Below are 12,641 nucleotides of genomic sequence, written 5' to 3'. Positions count from 1 at the left end.
TTTTCTTTCCAGCTCATGGTAAGAATTTGTATATATTTTAAACAAATAATTGGACCATAGATTGCGGAACTGTATCTGGACTGTTTCATTCATTTGGTGTATATCTAGTATTTATTATTGGTTTGCTGATTTGATTAATGTAGTTTTAGACTAAATATTGAAATTACAGAATATGTGTCTTCTAATCCTATTGTTCTTTGAAAATTTATGTTGACCATTCTAGCTCATTTGTATTGACATGTAAACTTTCAAGTCATCTTACTAACATATATTTTTAAATCCTGCTGGATTTTAAAGCCCATTGGAATATTATTTGGGGTTCTCTTTTAGAATTTACACACACACACACACACACACACACACACACACACACTCACACACGCACATGCGTGTACCATTTTGGGGAGAATTTAATTTTAATAACATTGAGTCTTCCAGTTTACAAATGTGATATATATGTTTAAGAATTCTTTTATTTTTTTCCTCAGTAATCCTTCAGTTTTATTGCCCAGGATTTATTCATTACAAAAATTAATTTAGTGTTATTTCATGTTGGCATGTACTATTATAAGAAAAATTAAATTTTAAAAGTTATTTTCCCAGTTAGTCATTGCTAATATGTTGAACTATCAGAGTTCTTAATATTAACTCTTTCTCCTGAGATTTTGTTATATTGAATTGTTTGAGAAGAACCTGTGCTGGCCCTTACCTATTATCCAAAGGCCTAAAGGGTAGCATCACGGCCACTAATTCAAGACCTGACTGGGATACAGTGTGAACTCAAGACTGACCTGAGCTATGTAATAAAACCCTGCCTTAAAACACCAGCTAATTTCCATAGTGGCTGGACTAGTTTTTACTCCCACCAGCAATGGAGGAGTGTTCCCCTTGCTCCAAATCCTTGCTAGCATGAGCTGTTGCTTGTGTTTTTGATCTTAGCCATTCTGACAGGTGTAAAATGGAACAGAGGAGGAAGTGATATGGAGGAGACAGAGGTGGGAGGAAGGACTGAGAGGAGTGAACGGGAGGAGAAATTGTGGTCAGGATGTAATATATGAGAGAAGAATAAAAGTTAAAAACAAAGTAAAACAACAGAAAACAAGCCAACCAAACATATACAGGATGATTCTTTTCATTTTCACATCCGCAGGCTTTAGGCATTTAATATTATTTTGCTCGTTTTGTTACTTAGGCTAAAACCACTGGAATACTATGAACATAAGTGATTGGAGCAGATCCCCTTCTGTCTAGGAAAACACTTAGTTTTCCGTTACTTCTTTTAGTATCTCTTTTATAAAATCCCTTTCTAGTTAAAGAGGCTTGCTTCTAGGTGTTGACAGTTTTTTTTTTATTACAAATGGTTGTGTTTTGTTATATCAATATATTGTATTTTTATTAGATTTTTTTCCACTGTCAAATAAACATTAATGTCTTAGTTGTAAATTTTACTTGCTTATATTATTCTTTTTATGTATTGTTTGACTTGATTTACTAATATTTTGCATTTATATCTTGAGCAATATTTATGTATATGTTTTTGATTAATTAGTTTTCATTAACATTGGGCTAGCAGGGTAAGTTGAGGAACAAAAATTTGTCATCTATTTCCCAATATATTTTTCAGGATTGATATTATTTCTTTAATTGTGTGTTGGAGTTTACTATTGAAATATTTGGGCCTGGAGTTTTTGTGAATGGATGATTCATTACTAAGTTTAACTTTTTTGGAAGAAATAGAACTATTAAGTTTTTGTTTAACCTTTGCAGATGTAATCATTTGAATACATGGGTAATGTCCAGTTCGTTAATGCTTTGGGCATAAACCTTTTCTTACTAACTTTTCTCTGTTATGTTCTTAGGTTCTGTAGTAAAAAAATTCTCTTTTCACTTCTGATATTGTTCATTTTTATCCTCTATCTCTCCATATTTTCTTTCACTGAAATGTATCCATTTTATTGATCCTATAAAAGCCAATTTTTGTAATAGCAAGTTTTAAATTTTGTCCATATTCTATTTCATTGATTCTGTTCTTTTGTTATTTCTTGGCCTCTAGCTCCTTGGGCAAATGTTTATCTAAGAGAAATTAAATATGCCTTGATCCTTCCTTTAGACGCTTCAACCAAACTTTCATGGTGCAGTAGATACTTCATACATCTTTTGTACACTGTCTGCCTCATCATTGCTGTTTTCATGCTATTCTCTCATTGTATTCATGTCATACTGACTTGCAAACTGTGAGCCATTTGAAGAAGAAGTATTTTCAAAATATGTTCTTGGAACATATATTTTTGATAAAATGTAATAAAGGTCATGTCAAGATAGCTACATAAATACTCACATCTATTCCATTCGTTTGTTTTTGACACATGATAACAATTTTGAAATCAAATGCATATGAACACGGACAAATACATTTTTAGAAATTTTGAGTATTGCCGGGCGGTGGTGGCGCACGCCTTTAATCCCAGCACTCGGGAGGCAGAGCCAGGCGGATCTCTGTGAGTTCGAGGCCAGCCTGGACTACCAAGTGAGTCCCAGGAAAGGCACAAAGCTACACAGAGAAACCCTGTCTCGAAAAACCAAACAAAAAAAAAAAAAAAAGAAATTTTGAGTATTACAGGGAAGGGATTTAAGTGACTTGTAATGTCTGATAAACTTTCTCCCTTGAATACTAAATACAAAACTAATTGGTCACAGTCCATCCTTGGTGCATGAACAGGCCTTTTGGAGCACACTTGTATGATGGGACACCTTGTACAGCCTTGGGACAGGGGGAGGGGATTGGACCTGCCTCTACTAAATGTACCTCCCCATGGTAGGCCTTACATTCTTGTAGGAGGGAATGGGGGTTAGGTTGGGAGGGGGAGGCTGTAGGGGTAAGAGGAGGGAAGAGGGGAATCATTGGTATATAAAATGAATAAAATTTTTTTTCTTACTTAAAAAAAAATCATATGGGTAGTATATGTCCTGGATGTATAATTCACGTCAGCTCTACATTTGAGTATTGCTGTTTCTACTTAAATTCTAAGTCTTAGAAGGTTGTATATCTTCAATATACATCCTAAATTCAATGTGGCATAATAACAAAACTTTTCCTTTTGTTTTCAGCTATTTCCGTGACAGAAGAAGTGCTACTACCTCAGCTGGAAAATCTTTGACACTGAAAAGTGAGTGTCTGTGTTAAACTTTCCATAAATTAGTTTAGCCTCATGTGATCATCTTAAAGTAAAGTTAGAGTTGTACATGACAGCAGCCTGCCTGTCGAACAGGGAATAATGCGGATGACTGTCCTCACTTCCGTACTATTTTACAACCTTAAAGATTAGTGAACACAAAAGAATTGAGCATTGAGATTCCTGGAAATTTGCACATGCTCACATCAAAATATGTTTTAAATACACTCTTCATTTATTATTAGTCAAAGGTATTTAGCAAATTTAAAAGTTTTGTGGTGATCTGAGCTGCAGAATAATTATGTCTAAAAATATTTTGCTACAGTGAAAAGTTTGACACGCTTGCTTTGGTGAATCGATCATTTATTGGACCTTCCTATTTGCTATTTGAAAATCTGCTTATACAAGTTCCAGAACATCATATATATATATATATATATATATATATATATATATGCACACATATATACACATATATACATGTATATGTGTGTGTATACACACACACACACACACACACACAGAGACAGACAGACAGACAGAGAGACAGAGAGACAGAGGAAGAGAGAGAGACAGAAAGACAGAGAGAGAGACACAGAGAGAGACAGAGAGAGAGAGAAGCTAGCAAATGACTGGCTACTGGTACTTTTGGAAAAAGTTGCCCTAGAAGAAATGCAAGTATTGAGGATTCTCTTCTGTAGATCAATGCAGTTTGAAGATACAGGACGTATTCTTGAAATTACTTCTCTATAGGTGTGTTAGTAGCTGTAGCTGAGAGGGGTTATGTCAAATGAGGTCTAAGGTTTTAAGTGATACATAGATACTATATTATTGAACTGTTTACATTTGTTTATTGAGTGTTAGATCCGTCTTTTAAAAATATTCTTGTTTTTTTGAACTAGCTTAAATGGCACTGTGGCCATTTTGTTGCACATAGGCAGTGTTCTTGGTTATATTCATGTGGATTTTGGAGGCTATCAGGGCCATATGTAACTGATTCTGATGTCAGTTAGTGACCTCATTGTCAAGTGAGTGATATGTATTAAGACCATGAGAAGAGTTGATTTGGGAGGTAAGAATTGGGCATATCATTTTGGACTCTTGTAGAATAATCTTTAAGTTGTGATATTGCTATAAAATGATTAAACAATGCTTTTATATTTATTTTTCTCACTATTCCACCTTATTCATCTTTTCCATTGTCATTCTGTAATTCCTCCAAAAGATTCAAATGAGGAAAATCCAACTTCCATCTTTCCTTATGGAGAGACATTTCTCTTCCAGAGGCTAGAGAGTTCCAAGGTTAGTCTCATTCATTTTATTTTATGTTCCATGAGCAGTTATTTGTTCTGTAGCTTATTCATGCTTTTTCATTTTCCTATAAACTATTGTAATGATGCTTTACTATGAGATTTGCCGGCAGTAAAACTTCAGCTTGGTCAATTAGGATAATCTATGCCTTTAGATATGGATCTAAATCTATAGGCCATGAAGACACATTTTCACTTTGACTTCAGCAGTCTAGAATAGTGCACTGAAGAACTTCCCACAATGTAGCTTACTACAGTAAAATGATTAAACATTGATAAAGCAATAAACCTCCTCAGACTTTTCTTGGCCTTATTCAAAGAGGCAGTCTTCCTGAGTCTGGAAGTTTGCATTTGTACATTTTGTTCAGGTTAATAACACGAGTTTTGTGTAACTTAAGTTTTCCTGCCTGGCCCACAGTCAGGATATATCTCTTTCACCTGCCAGTCCCACAGCCTCTCAGACCCGACCAAGTAAACACAGAGACTTATGTTGCTTACAAACTGTATGGCTGTGGCAGGCTTCTTGCTACTTTTCTTACAGCTTAAATTAATCCATTTCCTTTAATCTATACCTTGCCACATGGCTCGTGGCTTACTGGCATCTTCACAAGCAGCTTGTCATGGTGGCGGCTGGCAGTGTCTCTCTGACTCAGCCTTCCACTTCCCAGCTTTATTCTCCTCCTTGCCCCGCCTATACTTCCTGCCTAGCCAACGGCCAATCAGTGTTTTATTGATTAATCAGCAACACATTTGCCATACATCACACAGCACTTCCCCCCTTTTTTTTTTCAAAAAGGAAGGTTTTAACCTTAACAAAGTAAAATTACATATAATTTGGGAATTTGGGCATAGCTTCTCTTACTACTTCCTGCTGGAGGGGGGCGCTGTATCTTATGGGGAAACAAAGAAAATTTTAGGATTATGGAATAGTCCATGAGGCTGTATCGTCTGAGCCAGATGCCTTCAAACCATTCTGGATGTTGGATCATCTGGGCCATGGTGTCATTGGAGACCTTCAGGGGGTCTTGGCTGGTCAAACCTGATGTATCTTAATCTTGAACAAATCCATAGCCTCTGGCTTTCTGTGGGAACAAAAGCAGAGTCTCCTTTCCAAAGTAACATATCCTTATATCCAAATTTTGAAGTCAAGATACCTTTAAAATATACATTTTGGCATAACTCAACAGCTTTTACAATCAAATGTTTTTCTGCAGTTAAAAATCCCAAAGACAACACAATCCAGATTCTCTGTGTAATATCCATCTTTACGTGGCTTATTTTATATACTACCTTTACTGTCTCTTTAAAGACTTTACTTTTTAAAAACTATGTATTTGTTTCTATAACTCTATATATCACCTTTTTTGTCTCTTTCAAGCCTACGTATCTTTTACACACATTGTAAACTATTACATCTGAATCTGTCTTATTGTGAATCTATTGCTTTAAACTGCAGCAGCTGTGGCTGCTGGCTCCGCCCACCTCAGCTTCCCAACATGGCTATGTTTACCACCAGCTCTGGGAGCTATCGTGGGTCTATGCTTTTAGCCAAGCAGCATGTAGCCCAGAAACCTCCTTTTTTGTTTTGTACCAGCAAAGGCTAAATCCACCATGCAGCTTAATGTGCCACTTGCTGAGGCCTCATTCCCGCCATATGCAAGTCAAGCACGCACACCAGGAACCCACCAGTAGCTCAAACCAGCAGCTGCCGCTCATTTGAGAGAGACAATTAGGAACTGTTTTTAGCTCCGTTTTAGAATCTTTTTTCTCAGTTTTTAGGTGGAAACTCTTGCCACCACGTTGGACGCCATTTGTAGCTCAAGTTTTCCTGCCTGGCCCACAGTCAGGATATATCTCTTTCACCTGCCAGTCCCACAGCCTCTCAGACCCGACCAAGTAAACACAGAGACTTATGTTGCTTACAAACTGTATGGCCGTGGCAGGCTTCTTGCTACTTTTCTTACAGCTTAAATTAATCCATTTCCTTTAATCTATACCTTGCCACATGGCTCGTGGCTTACTGGCATCTTCACAAGCAGCTTGTCATGGTGGCGGCTGGCAGTGTCTCTCTGACTCAGCCTTCCACTTCCCAGCTTTATTCTCCTCCTTGCCCCGCCTATACTTCCTGCCTAGCCAACGACCAATCAGTGTTTTATTGATTAATCAGCAACACATTTGCCATACATCACACAGCAGTTTTGTTTCTAGTACTTCTCCTCATTTACTATTTTATTTCTTAGACTTCATAAAAAGAAACATGGGAGAAAGGTACATATCAGAAACAGCTAATGAAGTATAGCTCAATGACAATGCACTTTCCTGGCATGTAGAAGGCCTTGATTCTGATCCATAGCTGCTCTCCATAATATAAAACAGAAACAGCTAAAATCCACAGTCAAACAAATCATACAGGGGAATAAAAGTATGTAAGTTCTACTGTTAGTTAACATTGATTATTCTTAGTTAATATAATGAATTGATTTAAATTAAATACTGAGGACATCAGAAATTTTTTGATATTTTCCTTTAAATTGTTTTGAACTGAAAAATGATCTAAGCAATTAAATTTGTTTAATAAAAAAGTCAAATATTGTAGGTCTTGGTAAAGTGGGGTTACAGCATAAATAATTACCTAAACCAAACATGCAAAACAATGAATGTATTTATTTTTTAACAGAAGAGATCTATAAAGAATGAGTTTTGGGCCCATGAGGACTCAGTCAAAGAGGAAGCAGCCACTACAAGAAACTCCATCTTAACCAAGTCCAGGTATGCCTGTGAGTGCTGATGAGTCTCTTTACAGAATAAAAGGCTTTAAGATGTAGATGTTTTGCTCATTGTATAATGTTGCAGTTCTAAGAAAGTAGTTTATCTGGTTAAGTTTGAAACTTTCCTTTCTTTCCTGGATGTTTTCTGGACAGTATTCATTTTAATACCTGACCTGTCATGTGTAAATAAAGTAGCTGCTTTATTTCTAGAAGCTGAGTTGATATTCCATAGTGGGTTATTTTTGTCTCATACTAACTGTAATCATTCATCCTTGTCTAATGTGGTCTTTGGTGACTGTATTCACTTTTTTCCCCAGAGAAAATTGATTTGATATATATTAAACTTAGTTTCTTTAGCTCTGATTGGGCATTAAACAAAGCATCTTAAAGACACAGTAAGATTAAAAAAAATTTATACAGATTGAACTAGGATATTTTATTTATATAGATTGAAATAAAATATCCAAGTACTTTAACTGCAATGAATTTGCTTAAAAATATACATTAAATGCATATTTGACTATAAAGTTTCTGTAATCTGAGTACTACCAAATATGTATTATATGCATTGCAGACATGGGATAATCTTGTAAGCATGTAATAATTTATTCTCCATTAGGTCATTGTTCTCTAACATGGGCTATATATTGGTAGGAAGGAAAAAGAGACAGTGCAAAACCACATTGAGATTAGAATTGTACAAATGTATTATGTTCCTTGCGTTAGAAATCCACCGTTGAGAAGAGTAGATGACTCAGTTATTCTGGTAATATATAAAAATGAAGACCCAAACTTACATTTCATATTTCTCTGAGTTTTAGTTGAACTTAGTATGCTGGATTATTATTCATATTCACTTTACTTTCTACCTTCAATTTCCAAAGCTAATACTGTTGTGGATTTACTTGAGTTAAAAATAAATAATGCATCCTCAGTAAGTGATAAGAATCTTTTATGATATAAAATGGGCCAGGGCTACGTTGCATGACTATTTACAAAACAGTTTTAGAGCATTGTAACAGAAAGATGTATATGACCTATAGTCTGTCTCATCGATTAGCAAAAATCTTCTTTATAATGAGATTTATTTTCTATAAATTATTGAACTTATTTTGCCATTTCTTAAATCCATGGAAATATGCTGAGCAATTATAAGTGCATTCCAGTAACTATTACACCTGACTCAGCTTTTACCTTGTGATACACACGACCCCTCACTTGTTTGTTGGCTAGCAATGTGGTGCAGTGTTTGCCCTCTTGCATTGTAACCTAGTGCTCTCTGATTGGCTAATCCAGCTGGCCAACAAGCCCTGTCTCTGCCTCTCTGGCACTGGGATTATAGACACACATCATCATTTCTGACTTTTATAGGGGTTCAATGCATCTAAATTCAGATCCTCAGAGTTAGGTGGCAAGTCCCTAAAAGAGTTTCTTAAATCACCAGATTGGGTAATTGAACATTGAGGTCTTTTTTTGCCTTAACTTTCTGTGGTTGGTTAGTTTATAAATTTTGAAGATTTAACTGACAGCTTAAATTTACCACGTCATTTTTAATTTGATTACCGTTTGTTTTCTATCTAGCATATATGATAACAGCAAGGAAAAAGTCAATGAAGAGAAAGTGGAAGATATTTGGATACCCCGAGAGGATAAAAATAATCTTCCAAAGGACTCTGCTTCTGAGTCAGAATACTCAACAGTAGAAGAGTGCTTCCAGAGCTTAAGAAGAAAAAATTCAAAGGCATCTAAGTCTAGGACTCAAAAAGCCTTCTACTTGGACCCTTTTAATAGGCACAGTTACCCTTTAAGCTCCACGAGTGGGAACACTGAATCGTCGACCATCTCAAATGCCATCTCTCCCTATGCCTGCTTCTATGGATCTTCTGCAGCCAAAGATAAATCAGGCTGGCTGGACAAGCTGTCTCCTCAAGGGTATGCGTTGATACACTTTATTTCCTCTGTAGCCATTTTGATACATTCAAGCTTCCTCATGTCTAAATCTGCCAGCTTTCTGTACCCATCCCACATTCCCCAAGTTAAATGTTTTTAAAGCGATTTCCAGCACATATTGGCAAATACCGTGTCCGAGGCCTATAGGGCACATGAAGTACAGTGCTGCAGGAAGGTTTGGAATAGCAGAACTTTAAGTTACAAGTTCATCTCTAGATGCATAATATTAGTTTCTAACTTGATAATACAATGTACTTTCCAGTGTCGCACTTCACAGCAAAGCAAAACAGCACAGAGTTATCATTACTCAGCCCACACTGTTTGGATTTTGCTCATATCAGAGCAGTGTTTTGTTTGAGAATACAGTGCTTATTGTAGTTAGGGAAAAGAACATCATTGTTTAAAATTTAGGTCTTTGCTTTTATTGATCCAGTATCCAGTATTAAGAAAAAAATATCCAGTATTTTTTTTCTTAATGTGAGTAAATGATAAGTCAAGGAAACATGTTTTACTTAAAGCATTTTAATGTCTATTTTATATTTGAACACATATTACTAATATAGCTTTACTATGACATTTTTATATTTCAATTGAACAGATTTAGTTTTTATATGTTGCTCAGAATATCAGAACCCTTAAATATAATCTTAAAACAGATATATCATTTGAAATGTTTACAAATAAAATTCTTTCCCTTTTGTATTATATAGTACAGAGAAATCTTTGGGGATAAATGGCATTTTTAATTAGAATTATTTTTTGCTATCCCAACTTTTTGATTTAAAAATATTTATTTGTACTATTCTTTAAGAATTATTACATTAGTTTGGAGTCAAATCTCTTATGTTTAAGCAGCTAATGTGAGATCTGGTGATGTGCTGTTTTTCTCTACTGTTCCCCTGTGACTTTTCTGCAAAGCCTTAGTTTAATCCAAAATAATTTTAGGAGCAAAGATCTATTAGGATAGATCTATTAGGATAAAGATAATTTAGGGGCAAAAAACTGATGCATAGTAAGAGTAGGAATCATATTTCTTTTTTCTTTTTTCTTTTTTTTTCTGAGACAGAGTTTCTCTGTGTTAACAGTCCTGGCTGTCCTGGAACTTGCTTTGTAGACCAGGCTGGCCTTGAACTCACAAAGATCCATCTGCCTCTGCCTCACAAGTGCTGGGATTAAAGGCGTGCGCCGCCACCGCCGCCTGGTGGAATCATATTTCTTAAAAAGTAAAGCTGAACATAATTTGGGCATTAGTCAGGTAATTACTAGCCATGAAATGTGTCCTTGGAAAAGAACATTTTGAGTGAAGTGCAGTAGTGTATGTCTCACTGTTATTTATGTCATTCCTTTCTTCTGACATTGTGATGGCAAACTAGTTCCCTGTGTGAAGGCCAGTATATATATATCCATATAATAAAGTAGTAGAAAGAAAAGTGTGCTAGAATATTTTCCAATGTTTCATGTCTGTAAAGTGTAAATGGTTAAGGAGGTGTAGGTGTGATTGAAAATTGCCACAGGAAAAGTTGGAGGATGCTTGGTGTGGAACACTCTGCAGCTAAGGTTTCCTGGGTGGACCACAATGCCGTTTCACTTTATAGGCTTGATATGTTTATGCTCTAGGCACATTTAGAAAGGTGACCATTTTTGGCCACCTAGGATAATTAGAACATTTTCCTTTTACATTTTTTTTCCATTCTGTGAGAACATGCCTACAGGAAGATGATGTGATTTTAAACTTACATTTTTCTATTTTGGGGAAAATAATTGAGTTTTTTTTCTGGCTTAATCATTATCACTTGGTTACCAGTATGAATGAAGATAAGAAAGAGAAACAAAATGTTTTTTTTTATGCACTGCTTTAAAAACTCTTGTACATGTTAATATTTCTTTGACTTAAAAGAGATATTTGTAGCTGGCCAGAAGACATGTACTAGGGTCTAAGCGGAATCTGAAACTTGCCCTTTCCTGGTTGGACTTTGTGGGATCTTTGAGGCTGTTCATGATGCTCACTGATCTTACAAGGTGACCTTCCTCATTTCTTACACAGAGCTTGCTGAACTTTGACTCATGACCAGTTGACTCTGGTTCGTATTGTACTAATTGACATGACATTCTGAATTCCATAACAGCGACCAGTAAACTTTCCATACAGGGCCAAATGGTAACTATATTAAGCCCTATAGCTATATTCTTTCTATTGCAACTGTTCAACATAGTTGCTACAGCATAAACATAGATATCATGAAGATGTAATGCGGTATAGGAGGCTGCATTCCAACAAAACTTATTTGCAAATTTATTTGCGGGGCCAGATTTCCTTCAAGACCCTTAAAAGCATAAACTTGAGAGATGGTTGGCTCATATCTCATATATCCATTGTACTCTACCTCACTGTATTCCAGATAGGAAAAAAAACAACAGAATAAAAAGTAAAATAGCAAAGTAGGAAAGCTACTTTATGTTCTACTGAAGATAGAAATACTAAAAAGTATGAGATTTCATTGGAGGACTCTACTAGCTCATTTCTACCCAAAATGTACTCTCAGAAAGCATCATGCTCACACTCCTCACCTATGTCTTTCCTTAATGTCTCATTTGTATTTTACATTGCAACAGTATTTCTTGCATATTGACCTTGATCACTTAATTTTCTTCTGAAGGGTTCATATACTATAATCTCTTATTACCTCCTTAGCAAAAGTCATCTACATTACTTTGGCTCACCACATTTCCTTCTCAGTAATCACCTACCACCACATACGTGCTTAGTATTTGTCATTGGATGAGCCCCTGAAAAGCTTAGTGTTAAACATCATTTTCTTTTAATTTTTCTAGGACAGGAATGTTTTAAATCTACAGGGATTTTGTAATACAAGCAGATGAATTCAACGCTGTGTTAGTGTATGAAAATATGCAGGTGGCCTTGAAAACAATGGGTATACATTAGCAGGGCAGCGACCCTTTGGTGCTTTTGTAATTGGTTTCCCTTAAAGCCATGTATGTGAATGATCAAAATACAGTATTAGTAAGATAATAGTTAATACTTTTCCAAGTAGGATTTGCAAGTGTCCTCATTCAGGGGTGACTTTTGAGAAGATAATAAAATATAGAACATGGACTTACTTTATATGAGTGAATACATACTTCCTTTATAAATGGAAAACAGCAGTTTTGTAATCCCAGTGTAAAAATCATCCACAATTTTATAAAGAAAATAATTTGTTGTTATCACATAGCAGAAGAAACAATGAGACATTTCCAGTTGAATTGAAATTATAAGAAGTTGGGCAGACATGGTGGTATACATCTGCAATTGCAGTACTCTGGAGGAAGAGGCAAATGGATCAATCCAGTTTTGAGGTCAGATTTGTCTATACAACAAGCTTTGAGTTTGAGTGGCTTAAGTACAGTGCAGCCTAAGATTATTGGTTTAGGAAATTATG

At 35.7% G+C, this 12,641-nt stretch overlaps 1 protein-coding gene across 2 annotated transcripts in view; it reads left to right on the top strand.

The window, feature by feature from the left end:
• Arap2 (ArfGAP with RhoGAP domain, ankyrin repeat and PH domain 2) overlaps positions 1-12,641 on the top strand; it is a 179,670-nt gene that overhangs the window by 28,839 nt on the left and 138,190 nt on the right. For both annotated transcript variants that reach the window (XM_059275892.1, XM_059275891.1), the window contains exons 3-6: positions 3,109-3,167; positions 4,399-4,475; positions 7,161-7,252; positions 8,833-9,183. In XM_059275892.1, the coding sequence (XP_059131875.1) occupies positions 3,109-3,167; positions 4,399-4,475; positions 7,161-7,252; positions 8,833-9,183 (579 nt within the window). The remainder of the gene's footprint in view (positions 1-3,108; positions 3,168-4,398; positions 4,476-7,160; positions 7,253-8,832; positions 9,184-12,641) is intronic.

The sequence above is a fragment of the Peromyscus eremicus genome, chromosome 10 (assembly GCF_949786415.1).
Source record: "Peromyscus eremicus chromosome 10, PerEre_H2_v1, whole genome shotgun sequence".
NCBI lineage: Eukaryota > Metazoa > Chordata > Mammalia > Rodentia > Cricetidae > Peromyscus > Peromyscus eremicus.
Note: the sequence above shows the minus strand (reverse complement) of the source record. Positions and strands in the feature narration are given on the sequence as shown.